The 23,644-nt window shown below is 38.0% G+C and overlaps 1 protein-coding gene across 3 annotated transcripts in view; it reads right to left on the bottom strand.

Annotated features, from left to right (window-relative positions):
• The window catches only part of PDE4D (phosphodiesterase 4D), a 1,544,760-nt gene that overhangs the window by 932,179 nt on the left and 588,937 nt on the right, over nt 1–23,644 (bottom strand). The window contains exon 1 of one of the 3 annotated variants that reach the window (XM_058309211.2): nt 6,704–11,598. The exons of the other annotated variants lie outside the window; for them this stretch is intronic. Coding sequence (XP_058165194.1) covers nt 6,704–7,188 — 485 coding nt within the window. The 5' untranslated portion in view covers nt 7,189–11,598. Of the gene's footprint in view, nt 1–6,703; nt 11,599–23,644 lie in introns of those variants that run through there. 3 annotated transcript variants of the gene reach the window in all.

The raw sequence follows: 23,644 nt of genomic DNA on the forward strand, positions 1-23,644 counted from the left end.
TGCAACTGGCAACAAGTGAACTGAATTTGAAAAGATGTTTATGAGTTTTCCAACCAGATAAAGAGGCGTTGTATAGGGCATTGGAAAAACAATCTAGAGGGAAGAAATATATCTAGAAAATCAAATAACTAAATGAGTTATCTGATTTTTTTAGAAGGAAGAAACAACTTGGGAAAGGAAGAAAAAGGTGAAAGGCACAGAGAGCCAGGCATATGGCAAGAAGTTGATTGTAGTTATTTCATGGGGTTCATGGAAGAGGATGAATAGCAAAACTTACTGTGAGAAGCAAATACTGTGCTAATATTCTGAAGAGTCAGACAGAAATTTAGATTTGAAGAAAATCACCCAGAGATTTCAGGCAAGAAGATGATGAGGGTATATGGCTGGGTGTGTGAGACAGATTGGAGTGAGGAGAGAATGGGGCTGGATACCACTAAGAAGTCTATTGAAGGGAAGCAGTCTTGGCCCAGGGTTGGGGCATGTCTACCACATGAGAGGTCAGCGGTTCAAACCCCAGGCCTCCTTGACCCATGTGGAGCTGGCCCATGTGCAGTGCTGATGCGCGCAAGGAGTGCCCTGCCACGCAGGGGTGTCCCCATGTAGGGGAGCTCCACGTGCAAGGAGTGTGCTCGTAAGGAGAGCTGCCCAGCGTGAAAGAAAGTGCAGCCTGCCTAAGAATGGCACTGCCCACATGGAGAGCTGACACAACAAGATGACGCAACAAAAACAAACACAGATTCCTGTGCTGCTGACAACAACAGAAGCGGACAAAACACGCAGCAAATAGACACAGAAAACAGACAACTGGGGTGGGGGGGAGGGGTGCGGAAGGAAGTGGAGAGAAATAAATAAATAAATCTTTAAAAAAAAAGAAGGCTATCAAATTGTTTAGGGGACAGATGATGAAGGCTTGAACTAGAGAAATGGTGGTAACGATGGTTAAAGTGGGAAAACGTGAGATATTTCTGAGGTAGAAATCAGTTGATCTTGGTGATCTCAGATGTACTTTTTGAGAGAGAGGAAGATTCTAAGGACATCGCTGCCTGAGGCCCCTGGGTGGATGGTGACATATGGTGGGACAAGGGTCACGGCGATAGTGGTGCATGTGCGAAGGGGTCAAATCAATTCGGTAAGTGAAGTTTGAAAAAATAATTTTAAATGTCCTCTTCTCTGGGAAAACTTAGATTTCCTATTTTTAAATGTGGAAAAATGTTCCTCAGAGTAAAAATAGCCACAACATTTTTGAAATATAATACAGTACTACTTGGTATAATCCCTTAGCAACATTGTGGTGATGAGCCAGGGCTAGCAGTATTCATGTTATAGACTCACAATATTATATGTATTTTTAAAACTTTTGTAGATGGATAAGCTATGAGAGCGACATAATTTTACTCACGGTACACTGGATGCCTTTGAAAAATTAGCAAAAGTTGCTTCCAGGGTTGGAAACAGTTTGAAAACCCTTTCCAAGATACCCCAGGGGGCCACATAAAAATTTGGAGAAAGAAATTAGTGATCAACCCATCACTGTAGGTATATAGATATACATGAATATATCCAAGTTGGAAATGAAAGAATGTACGTTTTCTGAAATGACCTACCTCTTAATATTTTAGGATTCAATTTACTCACATATACTCTTTTAAAGAGATTGTCAAACTTTTGATTTCAGGCCATAGTCTACAAGATGGAAACAGTGATTGTTAAAAGCTGCCTCAATGAGACATGTAATTAACTGTTAGGAGATATGACAAGTGTAAATTTTAAGTCTTCTCTGGAAACTACTTATTTCAAGTAATTAAACTTCTTAGGATATATGTTTCTTCATGTATAAAAGAAGGGCAGTAGTGGACTAGACTAGCTGAATTCTAAATCTTTTCCCATTTTGATATTCTTTAGCCTTAGAGAAATATGTCTTATGGACATTGTTGGCTACTTGGTTCCCTGGTATAGCTCCAGAAGTGAGCAATTAAACCACAGTTGGCAATTCACAATGAGAAGCACTTTGTGTTTGCTTGGGGACAGGTTCTTATCCTTCTTTCCCTTGTACTCCTCCTGCCCTGGACCCTGGACCCTGCACCCCCACACACACACACACACATCCATGAAATATGGAAGGTATGTAATTTCAGAATCTAAAAATCTAAGAAAGTGATGGATCCATGATATCTTTCTGATTCACTGAAGTCTCAGAAAACACTAGCCAAAAAAGTAGTAAATCAAGTTACTAAGACAATCTTCCAGCAGAGGCAAATATGGACAGAAATGTTCAAATCAGATTTTTAAAAAAATGTTATTTTGGCAATATGTAAAACTGACATTCAGCTGAGTGAAGTTGCAAGTATATTAAGTTAAAATGTCTAATTAATCCATAGAATGACAAAGATTTTTCGAAGTTTGAAAAGTTGGCTCTATCTGCTGACCAATTATCACCTTGTCAATTCACTTAAGATGATTGAGGACTAGTGAAGAGCTACACGTGATTGAAGGGACCGTAATAGTACTCTAAAATAATCAGCTCAAAGTAGGTAAAAATAGTTAAAATGATAGTTTCCAGTAATATAGACTGGTGGTTTCCTACTTTTGGTTCATGACCTACTTTTCACTCATCCTTGACACATTGTGAACAATGGCAATGTAGTGAGATTTGTTTAAAAATCTTAAATTTAATCAATGTAAAAGTTACCATTAATTATGAAATTTTCCTTACATTTTTGCTATTTAAACATACTAAATGTCCATATTTATTAAGATACAGTTGGCAAACGTCAGTTAATCAATATATTTTTTAAAAGGGTACTATTCCCCAAATCCAAAGCCTTCGATTTGCTGATATAGACAGTTTGAACAGCCAACTTTTTAATTAGCTTTTTTGATAATGTGAAACTCAAATTCAATGTTAGAAAATTTACCCTAAAAATCTTTGGCAAAATCAATAAAAACAATGGAGACACATCTTTTATATCCTAGTCTAAAAAAGTAAACCCTTGAATTATTTTTTTACAATTTAAATATTGTTGTAAATTAATCTTTCCTTTTATTTAATATATTATATTAATATATTTCAAAGAATAATGTCAAAGAAATATGTCACAATATGCATGGGGTTTATATTTGGTGTGATCATAGTTTTTAGCTATTCTCCTTCTAAAATACCTAAATCAAATGTTACCTTCTTCATGTTTACATTTCTGACATCTAGATTTTTTTTAATATTAAGATATCACCTATGCTATTTGATTTTTCTTCCTTTAATTTTATATTGAAAATGCATTGCTCCTATAGACTTTGAAGGAAAATATTTTGCTGTATAAAGGGAAATCAAAGTAATGATTAAATTATTTATCGGTTCAGTTAAACTTGTTATATTTCAAGGAACTATTGGTGGAAATGATTAATCTGATGCCATATACGATTTTAAAGGATGTGTTATTTTTTCACATTTCATTTGGTTCTCTTGGTGATACAGTGACTCATTCCTCAGGTAATTTTATCCTTTCAAATTCCTTCCATATTGAGTTTAAAAACTGAACGTGTCTTGTTAGACCAATAAGTTTTAATATAAAATGTACTTAATATATCTACATCTTTCATGGAATCAAAAGAACTGACCATGAAATATCTAAGGTTTGCCTCCTTCCTGTTTATACAAATTTCTTAGTTAAAACAAATATTCCTCTTTCCAATTGTCTCACACACTGAAGCTAATTCACAAAATTTCAACCAAGATAATAATATCTATAAATGCTGCTGTACATGGTAGAAATAGCTTTTAAAAATACATATCTTTTGTGATAATCCATAGGGAATCATTTATCCATCCCCCCATGAGGAGTTTTCAGAGACATTAACTTGATAGACTACTTAAACAATCTTTTTGTATGGTGTCTCTCACACACGACACACACACTCCTCATATACCTCTCACACCTTTTCTTGTTCTCTTCTAGAAGATCACTGAAAACAACTTGATGTGCTCTAATTAGCTTTAATTCCTCTGAACACCATTTCATATTATTATTATATGCATTGTACAAAGTCCACAAATACACTGCATGACTATTAACACAAATGTAACAACAGCCAGGATTTCAAATGAAATCTAGAAGTTACCAATGCTTCTAGAAGTCTATGCTATCTGTCATTGAAAATAAAATGATTTTAAACCACATCTCGGTTTTGGTTCATTTGGACTTGATATCCTGTGGTATCAATCAATTAAACCTCATGCTTGGTACTATGGATGTCTTAATGTGCCAGGTTTTGTGCACATTTATTTCAGGAAGGCCCACTGCCTTTGTGGAGGCATGAGATCCGTGTTTTAATATCAGCACTGGCATTCGTGATCTATGTGATACTAAACAAGGTACTCACATCCTCTGGGACTCAGTGTTCTTCTCAATAAAATGGATGTAATACCAAATGATTATACCATCTAAATGTTAGTATAGGGTTCAAGTAAGGTAATAAATGTAAAATATCTTAGACAATTTTAAAGTATTGTTACTGTTCTCAATTGAAAACTAAAGTAATATCCATTTCTGTCTGGAAAACATATTCATTTGCAAAATAATTCTATTAAGGAAAAGCATTCCAGGTAATGTATGAGCATGTGGGAAACATGTAAGTGATGTCAAGGCTTTTAAGTCCAAAGATGCTTAAATAAGATGACAAAATTTATCAGATGAGTGGCAGAGGAAACTACATGCAAATGGTATACAACCTTGTTTTTCTGGGAACCATTCAACTAAAGAATTTCAAATAGAATAATCAATCAGTGTAGAGAGTATAGCAAAAATAAATCCAAATCAACGATGTAATACATCTATTCCAATTAGCTTGATTTTTCCTTCCCTCCACCCTTCCAGACATTTTCTACTTTATTAAGAAATGAAGCCAATTAAGGGACTCCACAAAGTTAATCAATGCAGAGAACAAACTAGAACTCTTGTTCTTATTTAGTGATTATTAAGGACTCAACCTCACATAAAAAATCCCATTAATGGGTCAAAAATAAAAACTATCATACTGGTCTTTATTTTACCATTGCAGTACTCATTCCAAGGGGAGGATATCCTCCACTTCAAATGAAAGGCAGTGCTACATGTGGTCTTTAGCAGTCTGGCAGTAAAAATGAAATGCATATCAATTTATAAATGTCTGCAATTCACACCTATCATCAAAGTTTAAATCGATCTGAACTGAGATTATAACTACAGTTCTTATCCTTTGCATCCAAAGGGTACAATGACATTACAAAAAAAAGGCCTGGTACATAGAGATATAAGGAAAGCAAAGGGGAAGCTGACAGGGGTGGGATAGTCTGACTGGATTCTCTTTTCCATAGGATATACCCGTTCACAAAAAAAAAAAAAAAAAAAAAACACAACAAAAACCCCTCAGATAAATACACATTTGGACACTCTATTAAGATTCTCTGATAAATGCAATGCACTGTCAGTCAGAGTTGGACAATCTCAGCCTGAGGTTTTCCTCTTTTCACACCCAGCCCTGACTTATAATTTACAATCACCCATCATCCAGGTATGTGAGCTGGATGTGCAGTCTTCAATGCCTGCCCATTAAGATGATAACAGCTCTACTTTTCCAATAGGCATGTAAAGGATAACCAGCTCCTGAAACCTGAATTATGTGTGCCTTTGGGTTGGGGAGGTGGGGGGAGGATCATGGCTTGGAGCGCTTGTAACAGGGAAGGAAGGAGAGAGGGAGCTGTTTCTGGGTAGCTAGGAAAGGGACCCGATGCAAGCCAACTCCCACTTCCACACCTGAGTTAAGAATCCGGAGCTGACTCCGTAGAGCAGCTGTATTTGGTCCTTTACACTACTCATTTCCTTGGAAAAAGAGTTGCCAGCATCTGTTAAAACTCCCCGTTGACGTGCAGCTTCCCAGCCCGGTCTTCCGGAGCACTTTAAGTTAAGGGGAAATCACTATAATCAGATCTCCACGTCTTGCTGGCTGCTTTCTTCCTGGGAATTTGCAGACGTCTGAAAATACACACGCTCACACACACCGACATAGCGTAACTTCCACAACGTCCTTGCTCCCTCTTTCTTCCCTCACTCCTTCCCTCTCATAAGGATTGCTGAACATTTTGCTCTAAACTCTCCAAGTCACCCACGTGTTTGTTCTCCCTTTTCGCTGTTCTCTTTACTTCCCGACTTGACAAAGAGAAGCTCGAGTTCTTCTCAGGCTTTTAGCTGCAATCCGGGGACCACTCTGCCTCATCTACTCCTCCCCCTCCACCAGATATGGCTCGCGGACCCCTCCTCACTCTGGGGGAGTGTACAGATTACTGGTTACTCTCCCAGCTCAAGCCTCCGCCCCACCTCCACCCTTCTTCCTCCTCCACCCAGAACAAACGGGATTCTCCTGTTAGTCCACTCGCCAGGGTGGGATGGAATTGGGTGGGGAGGGAGATGGTGGGTGGCACAAACGGGAAGCCCGCGCGCGCACATACAGACACTCAGACAATCCCAATTTGCGTTAATGCCATACCCCTGGAATCCCTTACACACACCTGAATCTCATCCTCGCCAGCAAAGACAGACCGTGCAACTCACGCCCCCTGCTCATCCTATCCCAATTCCCGAAAAGAATTTGGCCCTGGGTCCAACGAGGGGATTTTGAGAAGGGGGAAGCTACACCTTCCCTGAATGGGGGAGGGACGCTGGCCACTCACCGCCTAAGTCCCTGGAAGGACGACGGCCAGGACATCCTGGATTTCTTCAGGCCGGGCCGGTGGCCGGTCTCCACGGCGTAGGAGGTGCGGTCCATCGCGCGGCAGTACAGGTAGCGCTCGGTGTCCGAGTAGCCGCGGTGCCGGACGCGGCCGGTGGCCCCGCTGGAGGCGTAGTGGGCGCGGGCGGCCCCGGGCGGCGGCGGGGGTGGTGGCGGCAAGGGAGGAGGCGGCGGCTGTAGCTGGCCCTGGGGCTGGGGCTGGGGCTGGGGCTGGGGCTGGGGCTGGGGCTGAGGCGAGGGCGGCGGCGGCGGGGGCAGGTGGTGATGGGGATGCAGGAGGCGAAACTGGGGCTGCCGGAGAGGGTATTGGAGGTGCTGCTCGTGCCTCCACAGATGCTTGGGGGCTTTGAGCGTGGCCCCTCCAGCGCCGGCACCGCCCTCGCCGCTGCCCGCCCGGGCCGGCACGCTGCTGCCCTCTGCCTCCATCCCGGCTCTCGACTCCGTGCCCTGCTGCCCAGCCGGGGTTCACCGCGCTGGCCTGAGCGCCTCCCGGATGCTGCTGCTGCCGCTGCCGCCGCCACCGCTTCTGAAGCCAAACAGAGGCTGGGCTCAGCTTTCCACTTGAAGCCACCAGAGGCTCAGGGAAACAGAAAGAGAGCTCTGTCAGCGGAAGGGGTCGCAGAACGCGACTGGGCTCCCTCCACAGGGCTGTGAGAGACGCGCTCCTGGGCTGCCCAGGTCACCAAGACTGGGGCGCGCGGTGCGCGGCTTCGCCAACGGCGGATTCCTCCTTCCTCCTTTTCTTCTTTCCTTTCTTCCTTCGGGCGCCGGCGGTGAGAGCAAGAATTGTTAGCAGCTCGAGCTGCAGAAGCAGCAGTAGCAGCGACAGCGACAGCAGCAGCCGCCTCTTCAGTCGAAGGAACCCAAACCCCTGATTCCGGAGCTGCTGAAAAGTTGGACAGCTCCCGACTGGCGAGCCGGATCAGGGACTTTCTCCAAAACCACTCCAGCCAGTCAGGAGTCAGACTTATCCTCCTGATCCTTCCCCTCCCCGTGCCCCCGCCTCCCTCCACCCACTGCTCCCCACTGCCCCGGAGGTATCTTCTTCCCCTCTGCTTGCCTCAGTCCTCCTTGAGAAAGCGGTTTGTTGATTCCTGGCTGTTTCTTCTTAGAGCTTCTTTGCGATAAGTCCCATGCCGGGGCTTCTAAATGCACCTGACCTGACAAAGTTGCCCGCAACGGTGTGTATGCGCGTCGCTGAAAAACTGGATCTGGCTGAAGATCCAATATTAGGATTAATCTAGTCTCTTTCCCTGACACAGGATTAAATAGTGTTTGGCTCTTTCCCATAGCAGGGAGCAAGCCCAGTGCTTCCTCTTGAAGCTCTTCCTCCAGTTGGTATCTTGTGTTATTGCTGCTGCTGTAAGGTCTTTGGGAGATCCTAGCAGGGCATCAAGGAGAGTGGTCCTTAATTTTAGAGCCCAGGCTGAGCTCCGTGGCCACAGCAAAGGCTGGGGCACCTTTTCCATTATAAACCTCTAGTTAACTTCGGTGGTTTCTACCGTCAATGCCTGCCTGCAATTCGCCTTTATGCCACTTCCAGAAAATATGGCTCTATTACCAAAGTATTTAAGAAGATGTTGTATTATTATTATTCCTAAGAAATTAGAGTTATATTTGGCATTGAAATTCAAATTCAACTTTTATTTCTTTCCTTTAGTTAGTGTTTTCCTACAATGTTGGATGTACCTAAGAAGGCAAGAGAATTTCAGAGTAATAGATAGACCTTGCATTGCCCCCCCCCCCCCCCGGCAGGTCATTTCTCACTATTAAAATACTTATAGAATTAGACTTTGTGGGAGATATCATAGCACCATCCAGTACTTGAAATATAAATATATTAGAAACTCACAATAGCTTGCTTGCCGTATATTCTATCCAATGCACACACAGTCTTAACATAATTGAATAGGTACATTTTATGCATATCATATAATAGACACTAAAATACCAGAACCAGGAAATAAGCCTCAGACTCTCCATAGTGCTGAAAATGCAATGTTCTCCACATAGTGAGTGCTTAGTATAGGTACCATTGGAGAAATAGCGTCAGTGGGAATAATGTTCATGTTGCTCATTAGAAAGAAAAGTCAATGAAATGTGCAGGTGTGCCCTTTTATAAGTGGGAGCAGATAAATGTATTAATAATATTGTGCAGAAAGATTCTCAGCATCTCTTCTTAGTACTTTAATGGTGGGAAATCTCTCTTCCTCCATAATCTTGATAGCGACAATATGCCTACAGGCAAACCATGCACAAAACCTGAGAAAGGCTGTGTCTTGAGTGGAACAAGGGAATCTCCCAAACAACACTTCCCTCTGTGTAGGAATGAAAACTCACCTGAGTAAGGCACATTCTCTCCCCTGTGTGACTAATGGCAAAGGTCAAAGCATCTTCCATGTCTTGGAGGGCATAGCATCCCTATTTCCCCAAACATGAAAGGAGAAAAAGAAGTCTTATGCAATATAAATTGCTTTTTCTTCTTTTTAATTCATTGCATTAACATTGGGAACCATTCCAAAGAAGTACACCAATTTCTTCTTTCCTCTGAAATATATGCTATCTTTTCCCTCATTGTAACTATGGCAAAATGCCTCTATCTGCAACTCTCACTCTTACAGCTCCAATATTAACAGTACAAGAAATGCATGAGTTTCTTTACAGATTAGACAGAATAATTCAAATATAATCTGCTTCTCACTGTTAGTTTTCTCCTTCCTTTTAATTCATGAATACTTTTTTCTATATTCTCTATTTTTAATCATTTTCTTTGTTTTTGCTATCTAGTGACAAGTCAGGTACATTTTAAGATATAAGAAAACCACTTAAACACCCTTTAACATGTTCTCAACTTTTAGAGTTTCCACTTTCCCTTATAAATCCGAAAGATTTTTTTAATAGTCATAGTTTATTGTGTGGGCTTTAAGGTCAAACAGTTTTGGTTCCAATCCAGCATATCTTACTCATGTGACCGTAACGAAATTACTTACCCTCTCAGTCTCTTATATGCAAAGTAGTACTGTTATTATTTACCTACCTCACAGAATTTCGTGATTACTTAAAGAATTAATACTTATCACAATGCCTAATACAAAGTAAAATGCGTAATAAAAGCTAGCAATCTTGAGTATCTTTGCCAGACTTGGAGGACAGTGGTTTCCAATCTTAGCTTCACCAGAGAAGTACCACCTGGATAGCTAATCAAACTTCTGATGTTGAACCTTAGGCCAACATTTCTCAAACTTTGATGGAGAGCTAATAAAGAACACAAACACTGGGGCTCCTTGAAGTAGGATAGGGTTAAGGCTTTTGTTGTTTTGCCATATTTGCCAGGTTATTCTGATTCTGACCAAACACCCTGCTTAAACCAATGAAATCAGTATTTCTGGAGGGAAGACCCAGGCATCAATTTTTAAAACTACCTGGGTGATTCCAATACATGAACAGCCACTGATCCAGGCCTCACCCTTCATTATATATTTGCAGAAAATACTCCTGGTACTGCTAGTTGACTTACCCATGTGAGTAAAATACTTCCTAGAAAAGTTAGCTAAAGGACCCAGCTCTCATGAAAATATATACCTTATCTATTACTCTAGCTGTCTCCATGTGAGAGGAAATCTTACACTGTTAAAAATTGAACACTCTCAATCTCCTATTTAAAATCTCTTTTCATTAATCTAGGAATTGCCTATTCCTAATTAAACCAACCCCAGGATGGAAATATTTGATTGTCCAATTGGTTTCCCCTGTTTAAATGTCAAATACGTTATCTGTTCTTTTCCTACTGATTGACCATAGAGTTGGAACTTTATGGGTACAATCTGAGATCCTCCTCACAAACTATTGGGTCAATGAGGGACCTCCTTGAACGTGATCCATATTAACACCAGCACATTTGTATAAAAAGTGACAATTCCAGGTAAATTGGCAATGTATTTTTCCTGAATAAGCCCAAATAAGCAGTTAGTTGGTACCACTACTGTGAGGTGGAGATTATGCACTACCACCCTTTGCTGCCAACACAATGCAAATCTGCCCTAGTGATCAAATCAATCACTCAATGTGCTGCTGGGTAATCAACAAGGGAGAATATTCCTGTCAGTAATGATGGCGAGTTCTGGCAGAAAGTATGTCAATTAAAAGCCAGCAGAGAGAAAGCACCATTTCTATCAGAACACAGAATTAAGTGGTAAGTTGCAATAGCTCTTAAGGGTCCATTTATAATCTGGTGATGAGAGAAGAATTTAAATGTGAATTTTGTTTTGCATGTATCTTATGTATACTTCAACGTGCATGCTATTTTTATTTGTTAGGATATGTTAATTTGATGCTAAACAGTCAGCTTAAAATTGGAAACTTCTATCATCAGATGTTGCCTTACATAAGGTCAAACAGTTGCCCAGTTAGAAATATCCAAAGGATGCACTGAAAAGTCTCAGAGTTCATCCTGGTCTTCAGTGTTGAACAGTAATAGGCTTAGGGTATTTCTTTGAAATATATGAAGGGTTATTAAAATTGTTAAAATGGATTCATATGCTAGATAGTAGTATCAATATTATGACTACAAATACTAGCATTAAAATCTCTATCCCCTTGTTTTTGATACATTAGGATTTCTAAGTGTTTTTCCCCAATAGGAAATAAAGAGCAAGATGAAATAAATGATAAGCTAAGAGCTGCTGTCCTTAAGCACACTTGTTTTTGATTAACACAATGATGCAAAGTCAGCAGCAAGCTACTCTGAAACTGGGCCTTGGTCCTACAGGTTTCAGTTTTACCAGAAACCAGATTTGCAGCTTTCTAATGACACTTGTCAAATCAAGTAAAAAAAAAAAAAAATCTCATCTACTATGTGCCAATTCCCATGCAGTCTTGGGATTTCAATGATGAACACAAAAGAATACTTAGCCTCAATGAGCTTTTCTTTTTCTTCAGGAAAATAAATAAATAAGCAACTAAAATTGAGAGAGATAGAGGGGTGTTGATGGGGATATGTAGTGTCTGTTATGGAAACACAGGAGGAACACCCAATTCTTAGGGCTCTGGGGGAGGCTTCTCAAAGGGTGGGGCATACAAATTGAGGCCAAGACCTCAACTACAAATTGAAATCAGCTAATCTAATTGTGTATGAATCTGAGTACATGAAGGCTTGAGTACATGAGTGCGTGAGTACATGAGTATGAGTGTATGTGTGTGTGTGTGTGAGCGAGAGAAATCAAAGGATAAAATCATTCTGGGCACAGTTGGCACCTGTAAAACCTTAGGGGGAAAAACATGGGGTATTGGATATACAGAAAGCAGCAATTAAATCCACAAAGCTGTGAGAGGGACAAGTGGGGAAGTATGCAGGTGCCTAATCATGAATTACTTTTTATCCAGTGGCCCTCTCAAGGCTATATCTTTACGCAAATTATCAGAAGCGATGCCTTTTGCATGGATCAGGTTTAAATGCTGATTAGTGGGATACAAAGAAAGAGGGATGTTAAGGATCTGAGAGGAGGAAGGGAAATGATGGCATGATAACTCTGAGAAGGAAGGGGTGGGGATGTGAACTGCAGGGCACAGATGAAAGTATTTTCCTTAAACTAAATAAAACCCAAAACTTCCATTGCGATGGGATAGAAAAGGGAAAGGATGGATTTAGATGAAAATGTTTATTGTATTCATTGAATCGTTAACTTTTTGACATTCTGTCAAATACTTTTCCTACATTATTTTATTTACTCCTTGCAACATGCATTTTCTTCCTTCACATTTTAATATTTTGAAAATCATGGTAAGTCTTAGAAATGATAGTAAAAAAGGATAGTGCCTTTTGCTGCAGATGTTAAGTACAGCAATACATGGCCTTTGCTATGCATAGCAAACACCTGTTCCTTCAATGATCTCACCTTAATACATCAATTCAACCAATATTATTGAAAACTTAATATGTGTCAAGCACTATCCTAGGTTCTGGAGATACAGAACTGTAAAAAAGGAAAGCTCTGGCTCTCCTGTCATTGGAAGACAGAATAAACAATCAAGGAAATATAGAAACATTTCAGGTGGGGAGAAGCACTCTGAAGCAAATTGAAGAGGTTAGAACAGGGGTTCTTAATCTTTTTTGTTCCACAGACCCCTTTGCCAGTCAGGTGAGATGAATACCACTGTAATTTATTTATTGCATACATTCATAAGTGAAGGAAATGCTAGATTTCAGTTAGACATCAGAGAAAATAAAGATAATAAGTTGATTTTTTTTCAATTCAAGCTCATGGACCCCCTGAAATCTTTCCACAGATTGCTTGGGAGTCTGTGGACTCCTGGTAAGAACACCTGGGTTATAGCATGATGCCTAAGAGTGATGTTTGGTATGGAGTGGCCAAGGAAGGCTTCTCTGATAAGGTAGCATTGGAGCAGAAACCTGAAGGAAGTAATGAGCCAGCATTCCTGGCTATAGCAAAAGCAAGTACAAAGACACTTGTTATATTTAAGGAACAAGAAGGAGACCACCCAGTTTTAAGCCATTTGGTTTGTGTTACTATGTTACTACAGTCCTAGGATAATAATACAGAGTAATTTACCTTTTCCATTAGACATTATAGTGTAGTTTTTGAAGGCATTTTAAGCGAATATTAAGAATCTAATTCCTGCCTCCATCTTCATATCCCCTTCTTCTCTGTGTCAAAATTTCTGCTTCTCCCTTATAAGGTGATTTTTTTTATTACCTTTACAGCCCACCCTGATAATCCAGGATGATCTTATCTTGATCATTAATTAATTATATCTGCAAAGACCCTATTTCTGAAAAAGGTCTTATTCTGTGGTTCCAGATGGACATGAATTTTGGGGGGCACTATTCAAGCCAATATGCTCTGTATGCAAAAAATAAATGAAATATGCCTGGGAGACATACATTTACTGTAAGTGAATAAAATATTTGTTTCTGAGAGAAAGGCTATATTTCTGTATCTTGAAAAGCAAGTAATAAACATTTTATCATTGAACTCTTGGCCATTTATAAAGAAACACCACATTTAAAATGAGTAGATAATATCAAAGCCCTCAGAAGATGTTAAAGAACTTTCAAAGTGACTGATATGTTAGAACTGAAAGATGACTACTAAGATGCTAAATGTCCATCTGTCAAAATCTTCTCAGTGACTTTTAATAGATGACAGTTAACCTCTATTGTTCAATCATTAAATTAAGAAACATGAATCATTATGCCTTAAAATGTTACTCTCAATCTCTAAGATGCAAAAGCGATTATGAAAAACAGTCTGCTACCATGGTCCAAAAACGGTTATGAATCTTTAGTATCTTCATTTGAAGAAGACCTATACTTTGAGATGCTGAAAAATAAAGTGGTAGCCATTGGTATGGCAAAATATATGCCTTTTCTATTAGTTTCAAAGTATAAATTTAAAATAATACTTCTAATTTTTAAAACTCCCATTAAATTGAGTGAAGTATTGTAATTAATAGGATTCTTGAAGTAGAGGAATTGTAGCAGTAACTATTTTACAAATGAGGGAACTGGAGCTCATGAGTTAACTACTTGCTTAAGGTCAGATACTTGCTTAGCATCAAGCCTGGACGTGCACCTTGGCCCTCTGAAACTACAGCCTACATTACTTGCCTGACTGACAAATGAGTAAAGACAAGCCAGTAGCTAGTGGGGTTGCAAAGAATTCCGTATACCGTGGAAGAGTGGGGACAGTTAGGTAGGGGGCAGTGAGAGTTGAGGTAAGAGAAACAAAGGAGCCAGATTAATTCATCTTTTATGCCAAGAAAACAGTTTAAAATATAAACTATAGACCAGTGATTCTCAAATCTTTTCTGGCTTTGATTTTGAGTGTCTTAGTAGAAGGAAGCCACTGAAGGATTTTAAGTCATAGATTTGCGTTTCAGGAATATGTCTCCTCTAGCAGTGAGGAGGAAGTATAGGTAAAGGAGAAAACAGTACAAGAAAATCAGTTAGAGTAGTGATTTTTAAGTATTTCTATTCAAATACCTATAAGGGAAGCTGAAAGTAATCTCATATTCTGGGGGTAAGATTGCAATGGGAGGAGGTATTAAGATATATGCAAATTTTGATATCTATTCTATTTGTGTTTGTTTCAATAGTAATGCTGTATTTAAAATTATACCTAGTGTTATATTTGTCCATTTTTGCTGCTAGGTATTTCTCTGTGCTCCCAGTGAGTATGGATGCTCCTGTCTAAGCAGCATAAGGTTAGGAAATTATAAAAGTAGTCCAGATAAGAGATGATGAGGGGAAGTGGATGTGGCTCAAGTGATAAGGCCTCCACCTATCATGTGGGAGGAACTGGGTTTGATCCCTGGGGCCTCCTGGTGAAAAAGAAGAGAAAGCGTGCCTGTGCAGCAAGCCACGTGCCCACATGGTGAGCCGAGTGCCCATGCTAGCCAAGTGCCTACATGATGAGCCAGTGCCCATGTGGCAAGCCAGTGCCTACATGGCAAGCTGAGTGTCCGCACAGCAAGCCGAGTGCTTGTGTGGTGAGCCAGTGTGCAAGATGATGACGCAACAAAGGAGAGACAAAGGGGAGAGTCAGGGTGAAGTGCAGCAGAGACCAGAACTGAGGTGGCACAATTGACAGGGAACCTCCCTCCACATCAGAGGTTCCCCAGGATCAAATCCCTCTGAATCCTGGAGGACAAAATGTGAAAAAGAGAAGACAAAAAGAAATAGAAACAGAAGATCACATAGCGAATGAACACAGACAGAAAAACAGCAGGGTGGGGAAGTAGGAGGGGAAGAAAAAAAACCCTTAAAAAAAAAAAGAAATGATGAGGGTCAAATAGAGTGTCTGGATGTTGATGAAATGGTAGGGTCTTAAGATACTTAGGAGTTAGAATTGAGTGATCTTACGGAATGAATTGTGTCCCTCCAAAAGACATGTTCAAGTCCTAATCCTCAGTACCTAGAATGTGACCTTATTTGAAAATAGGGTCATTACACATGAATTTAGATGAGTAAAAATGAGGTTATATTGGAATATGGTGGGCCATTGTTGGGTATTGAATCATATCCTTCACAAAAGGCATGTTTAAGTCCTGACCTGTGATAATGTGGGTGAGAATTCATTTGTAAACAGGACCTTTGAAGATTAAGGTAGGCTCAAACTGGATGAGGGTGGGCCTTAATCAAGTATGCAGAAGTCCTTATAGGCAAAGGAAATCAGACATGAGAAGAAAGCCATGTGGTACATCCAGAACCTGGAAGTCAATGGAACCTGGGAAAGAAAGGAGAAGATGCTGCCTTGTGTGTCACCATGTGACAGAAAAGCCAAGGAACTCCACAAATTGCTGGCCAGCCACAAGGTACTGACCCAGGAGGAAGGAAGCCTTCCAGCCTCTGAAATCACGATGCAGTGAATTCCTGTTGTTAAGCCAATCTACTGTATGGTATTTGTTTTAGCAGCTGAGAAACAAAAAAGCCCTTAATCCTATATGACTGGTGTCCTTATAAGAAGGGGAAAATGCCACATGAAGTTGCAGACAAGAAAGAAGGCCACGAAGGAATGGAAGCATCTACATGCCAAAGAACACCAGCAATGGTTGGCAAACTTCAGGTTCTAGAAGAGGCAAGAAAGGATTCTCCACTAGAAACTTCAGATGAAGCATGGCCTTGTCCTCAGCTTCATTTCAGACTTTCAGCCTCCAGGACTATGACACAATACATTTCTGTTATTTTAAGCCATTCAGTTTGCGGTGCACAACAAACTAAGGCAAGGGAATTGAATGAACGACTGCAAGAAGGAGTTTAAAGTGAAGCTGATATTTGTTTTCTGGGTGATTAAATAGACTGTAATACCACTAAAATGATCCTGATATGTAGAAGAGGTAGCTTTGTAGAGGAATGAGTGGAGGGAATTTATAGTTGGTCAGTTGCAAATTAGAGGGAAAAAAAGCATGCCTCTTGGTGAAAGAATTTTAAATAGGCACCTCTATGGGAAGACTAAGAAAAATGGCCCCTCTGAACTGGCCAGTCACAAAAAAGCACCCTTTTTTATTCAGGCTGATATAGCCCCTCCAGGACACACGGTTAAGCAAGCCCATCAACAGCTGGATTTCAGCCTCAACTTGCAAATCTCTGGTCAAGGGCCTCTATGGAAGATACAACCTACGCATGTTTATGTATCAACTTTCACTGTGGCACCTTCAGTTGGAGGTGAGTAGTTGTTTAGCAAATATTTATTAAGCATCTATAGTAGTAGAGACACTGTCATAATCACTGGGAATACCAAAATGAAATAGGACAAGTGACTGCTTCCAACAATATAGTTGAGTAGATAGTTTGAAGGGCTCTCCTGATAGAACTTGGAAAATGCCTTCATTTTTTTTTCTTTGCTGGAAATAAAGGAAAATCTGCAAAGAGGTATTCTCACACTCACTAGCATACCACAATCAGGAAAACTAAAACCTTAAGCAAAATTCTGAGGAGGAGGTAAGAATGATAAGGAGAGAAAGATATAGTTTTTTTGTTGTTGTTGTTCTGAGAGTAAATGCTTATATAAACTCAGTTGCCTAGAGATTAATTCCCGGACAAGAAGAAAGATGGGAGAGCAAAATCTGAAATTTCCATATCGGCCCATAACTCCTGATATAGGATATCCAGTTAAGTAACATCTACTGTATCCTACCAGAAGCAGTCCCAAAACTGTGGGGCAGAAAGTATCTCCTATTTAAGCCCTTGGGACTCTAATAGAATACAATCAAACAAACAGGAGCTTGTAAGATTACTACAAACATGAAGGGATGAGCCACATAAATTAGAACAGGCAAAAATAACCACAGACTCATATAGCTTGTAAGGATTCCAATAGCAGGTATTGGAATTACCAAATATGGAATATAAAATTGGTAAATATTAAATACTAAAGAGTATGTAATCACAAAAAGTAGAAAAAAAACAAAAGCCTATAAAATGATTAGGTGGATCTTAGAAAACAATCTAGTATTACTTTTAAAAATTAAACATAGAGCTTTAAAATGAAAAAGTCAGTGATTGAATTGTTTAATACTAGCAGTGGATGACTGGTTTAATATAGAATCAGAGAACTAGAAATACATTTATGAAGATACTATCAAAACAGAGCATGAAACCCTAGGACAATGGAAAACACAGGAAACAGAGGTTACAAGAAATAGAGAACAGAATGAAAAAAGTCTAACATATATCCAAAAAGAGTATGAGAGGAAGAATAGAGCAAATAGAGGAGAAGCAATATTGATAAGTTAAGTTTGAGAAAGATCAATAAAATACATTGAAAATAAGTTATAGTTAGATATAGCGAAACAGGGAAAAATCAAAGAAAAGGAGAAGGTAATAAAACAACTAGAGAAAAATTAAAAATCATTTATAAAGTAATAATACTTAAAATGACAGCAGATTTTTTTCAGAACAAAATCAGACATCAAATCACAGTGATATTATCTATATCATGTTAAGGGAAATAACTTTAATCCTATTCTCATATACTTAAAAAAACTATACTTGAAGAAAAAGGTCACAAAACAGACATTTTCAATTAATATAAAAACAGAAAGCATGACACCTATAGACCTTTACTAAAGGAACTTATAAAATATGTTCTATAAAAAGAAGAAAATGACCCTAGGAAGAAGATATGATATATAAAATAAAGCTGTCAAAGATATTGATACAGGTAAGTCTGCATGAAATAATAATCATAATCAAAATTATTACAGCTAAAGTGCAACAGATTTAAAATACATGGCAACAGTAACATGTACATTTTGAGGGGATGAGAACTATTAAGGAATTCTAAAGTCTTCATATTGTTTGAAAAGAGGGTTATATTTTTAATTGACTTTGTAGATGTAAATATGAAGAGTAGATTTTTAAGGGTAACCATAAAGTAATATAACATTTATCTTCAAAACCAGGAATGGGGGTAAAAAAGAATAACTAAACAAACTAGTAAACAAAAAACTATAATAATTTTTAAGGAGGGGCCATAAAGCAAAAAAAAAAAAGTCTAGAAAAAAATGAGACAAATAGCATCAATTTAGATGAATGAAATTGTCTAAAGTAATAATTATCACAACAAATGTAAATGGACTAAATGTGACTGCTGAAACACATATTTCAAAAATCACAGATTTGGTGGTTGCATCCAAATATGTACCATTTATAAGATTGAATGAATCTTGTAATTATTGAAATGCAAGAAGATAGCGAATAAAATGAAGGAAAAAATGTGCCACAAAAATACTAACAATAGAAAAGCTGGGATAATTATATTAATTCCAAAACAGATTTTAAGAAAAAAATAACTTTAGGAATAGAGAAGGCTATTATATAATGATTATAAGTATACTCCATCAGTAAAATAAAATAAAAGCTATACCTTATATGCATCTATTAAAATAGCTTCAAAAGATATAAAGCATAATAGAAAGAAATGCAGGGAAAAAATAGTAATTTACCATCATAGTGGTATATTTCAATATACCTGTTTTAATTTGCCAGGCTACTATGCCAAACACCACACAATGGGATAGCTTAAACAACAGGAATTCATTGACTCACAGTTTTGAGGCTAAAAGAAGTCCAAAATCAAGATGTCAGAAAGTCTTTCTCCTGGAAACTGTACAATCTATTGCTAGATGCCAGGAATTCTTGATATTTCTTAGCTTTAATTCATACCTCCCATTGTGTGGTGATGTCCTTTTCTTCCTGCTCTTGTGGTGTTCACTGACTTCTCGTTATAAGACCTTGAGTAAACTGGTTTAAGGCCCACCCTGCTTCAGCTGGCTATATCTTAATTAAAAATAACATCTTCATAAGGTCCAATTTTTAAAAGATTCACACCCACAGGGAAGGGATTAAGATTATAAACATGGTTAGCTGGGATACAAAACTCCATTAAATATAATTCCTCTCTGAATTTTGACTACTTATAGGAACCAAAATAATTAGTGAATTTATGAAAGATATGAACATTATCAACAGACTTGATTTAGTGGACATATATAGAATGCGTCACCCAACCCTAATGCTTCTTTAATTTTAAAGAATTAGTATCTAGGGACCATATTCTATCATCAAATGCAATTAGGTTAAAAAATAGTATAAAACAATATACTTAAGGATTGTCATGTGTGGAAATGTTATAAACACAATTTATATCATGGCTCAAAGGAGGAATCATGATGGGGAAAATGTATAAACATCATTAAAATTGTAGGATAATGAAAATAATATTTAACCAACTTGTGAGATGGCACTAATGGTGGCAGAATAGTTGGTGAATTTTCCAGAATTACCACATGAAAATAGATAGGGTAACTTGGTAGCAAAACCAAAAATGCTTTGGCAGCATTTACAACAAAACTAGGTGACAAGATATCCCCATTATTCTCAAAGTGCAAGTGTGGTAGTTTGAGACAATGAACCCCAGAAAATCATGCTCTTAAAGCTGGTCCATTCCTGTGGGTATGGACTCATTGTGGTTGGGAACTTTTGATTAGATTACTTCAGTTAAGGGCCCTTTTGATTAGGTTGCTTCAATTAAGTCATGATGCAGGGTGAGTCTTAATCCTCTTATTGGAGTCCTTTATAAATGGGATGAATAGGGAGAGAGAGAGGAGAAAGCCACAGGAGCTGAGAGAAAGCCAGGGAACCAGGAACTGAAAGAACTAAAACCCAGAAGAGAAAGAAGAAACCAGCAGACTGCCATGTGCCTTGCCATGTGACAGAGGAGTCCAGGATCACCAGCAGATGGTCTTTGGGAGAAAGCATCACTTGATGATGCCTTGATTTGGGCATTTTTTTTTCCCAGCCTCAAACTGTAAGCTTGTAAATTAATAAATCACCTCTGAAAAGTAACTCATTTCACAGTACCTACATTTTGGCAGTCTAGCAAACTAAAACAACAAGATTTTGTGGATTAACCTCCAATAGTCCAAAGACAGTATTAACAATGTTTTTGAAGGAGAACAAATAGAAATAACAGGTGTCTGTTGTACTTTAAACCCAATACAGCCCAAAGATATTCACTGAAAAGTGTAGTGAGCCAAACTGAAAAGGGTCAAAGACCCAGGGAGGGGATACACTTAGTCTAACAACAGTTAGTTTGGGTCTGAGATGAACTAAATGGGAATAGAAGAGTTTAGACCCTATGGACTTGTGAAACTGACTATACACAGCTTCTTTCTAGGACAGTGCCTCAACTGGGTACAAATTACAGGGCTAAAATATAAATTGAATGGGATAAATCCATCATAGACAAGAAATTTCCCTTAAAAGTGGGAGGCAAGACATCTCGAGAGACAAGACACCATATATATTTTTTAACATTTATAAAATATTGTTTCTAAACCTTTTCATACATCTCACTGAAAAGGTATAGAAACAATGACCAATCCAGAAGTAATTAGCACCCCTAATGCCAGATTATAATCTTGAAATACTATTTCCCTGACTGATTCCAAGTCCAGAACAGTGAAAGCAGAGGATGAACTTGAAAAATCCTGACATATCAGAAATCAATAAAGCTGTCATGTTGAAGGATTCGTGAGACAAAGTGAAAAGACTTACACTGGCTCAAGTTAGGACAATCTGAGCTTCTGTAAGGATAGGAATTTCTCTACAATGAAACCAAAAAAATATGTTTCAGTCCATGATTTCATAAAGATATTTTAAAATGGTCACCTTCTGATGCTATCAGGAAAGCAGCTATTTTTTCTTGAAAACTGGTAAAATAAAAGAAAAAAAGAGAAGCATCTGTCTTGTTGTAAATTTTACTACTAGGTACTAAAAAGAAGTGAGGGAAAGCATCTCTTCATAAATATATTCCAGATAATAAATAAAAACTAATTGGTAGAATTCAAATGGCATCATTTTGACACCAATGAATTAAATGTATCTAGGCATTAAGCATCAATGGTGCTATTAAAAAAAGATAAAAAAAGAGACTTTTTTTGCCTCCTGATGAAAGAACACAATGCCACAATCTTGCCAAAAGAATGGAATATGAGTCTGATAGGGCCTCTAGATGCAGCTGCCAATTTTTAGAAAACAAAGAGAACAGAAGAAAATGATAAACTGCACCATGAATCTTCAATTAGCAAAACACAGAGAACCTTCTGTTCAAAATACATAGATTCTTCAAAGACAAATTATAAAGCAAAGGAGATTAAGGGGAACCTGGAGTTTCTAGTGATACATGCTTGGGAATAAATCAATGGACAAATAAGCAAATAATGCAAGGAGGTGTTTACTATAAAATTCAGGATGCTGTTAACCTTGGTGGTGGTGTGGGCTGGGATTGAAATGGAGCACACGGAAGGGCTTCTGTGGTTATCATATTGTTTTCTTGACCTTTGGTGATTAAAATGGTGTCCACCATATTATAAGTATTCATTGAGATATACTTTTGTGTAGTTTTCTATCTCTCTGGTTTTTTTTTCAATAAAACACCTTTAAAAACTTATAAATGAGATGAAAGTGGTACTTCAAGAGAAATTTATAGCCTTTTAATGCCTGTTCCAAAAGAATAAAGGCCAAAAATTAATGAAATTAGCAGCAAACACAAGGAGCTGGAAAAATAACAGCAGAACAAACTCAGCAAAAGTAGAGGGAAAGTGATAATACAAGTAGATGCAGAAATTAATTAAATGGAAAACAACAATTCACAAGAAACATTCACAAGAAACACTAGCACATATGGGTAAAGCACAAAGTTGATTATTAGTGAAGAAATAAAATAGACAAATCCTTAGATTGATGATGAAAAAAAAGAGAGAAGGCGTGAATAAGCAAAACTAGCAACAAAAGCAGACAAAATCACAGGTACAGCAGATATTTAAAAGTTAAGTCAGCAATGCTATAACTTTATGCCAACAAATTTAAAAATGCAGTTGAAATGGCTAACTTTTTATTTAAAATATAACATACAAAACTGATTCAAGAATGCCTGAAAAATATTCCTCAAAGAAATTGAATGGGAAATTTGAAAAATCTTTATCCAAAGAAATAGGCAGGCTCAAATGGATTTCTATCTATTAGCCTTTCAAGGAACTTATCATTCTAATGTTTTCAAATTCTTCCATAAGTTGGAAAAAGAAGGAATAATTCCCCAACTTATCCTGTAAGCTCCATAGAAATTTAATATCAGACAAGGACAGAAGAGAAAGGAAAACCACAGACCAATATGACCCATGAACCCGAGTGCAAAAATTCTTTCCGAAATATGAGTTCAGCAGTATATAACAAAGATAATGCCTCAAAAGTAAATTTAATTTATCCCAATATTGCAAAGGTCATTTAATATTGGGAATTATATTAAAATATATACCCTATTAACAGATTAAGGAAGGATTATTATATGGTAATCTCAGATGAATCAAAGGCATATGGTACAATAAATATCCATTCATGATTTTAAAAAGCTCTTCAAAATTAGAATAGAAATTCCTTAACCTTAATCTATCCCCAAAAGATCAGCAAGCATCATTTTAATACTGAAATATTAGAAATATCTTTAAGGACAGGACACAAATGGCCATAACAATACTGTAATCAACATTAATCTCAGGTCCTAGAGAACCAAATAAAACAAGAAAAAAAGAAATAAAAGATACATGGAATGAAAAGGAAAGAAGAAACAAAACTCATTATTTTCTAATGATAGGATCACATATAAAACCCAAAAGGAATCTGAAGACAAATTATTAGAATGTTAAGAGAGTTTAGAAGAACACTTAATCACAAGAATCTATTGTTCTTCTATTTACAAGCAACTTGTAAATACTGTATGTAACTATATACCATATATAAATACATGCACATACATACTCTTCTTGGGAATAAATATAACAAAAGATGTGCAAGACATTTATT

The sequence above is a fragment of the Dasypus novemcinctus genome, chromosome 2 (assembly GCF_030445035.2).
Source record: "Dasypus novemcinctus isolate mDasNov1 chromosome 2, mDasNov1.1.hap2, whole genome shotgun sequence".
Lineage (NCBI taxonomy): Eukaryota > Metazoa > Chordata > Mammalia > Cingulata > Dasypodidae > Dasypus > Dasypus novemcinctus.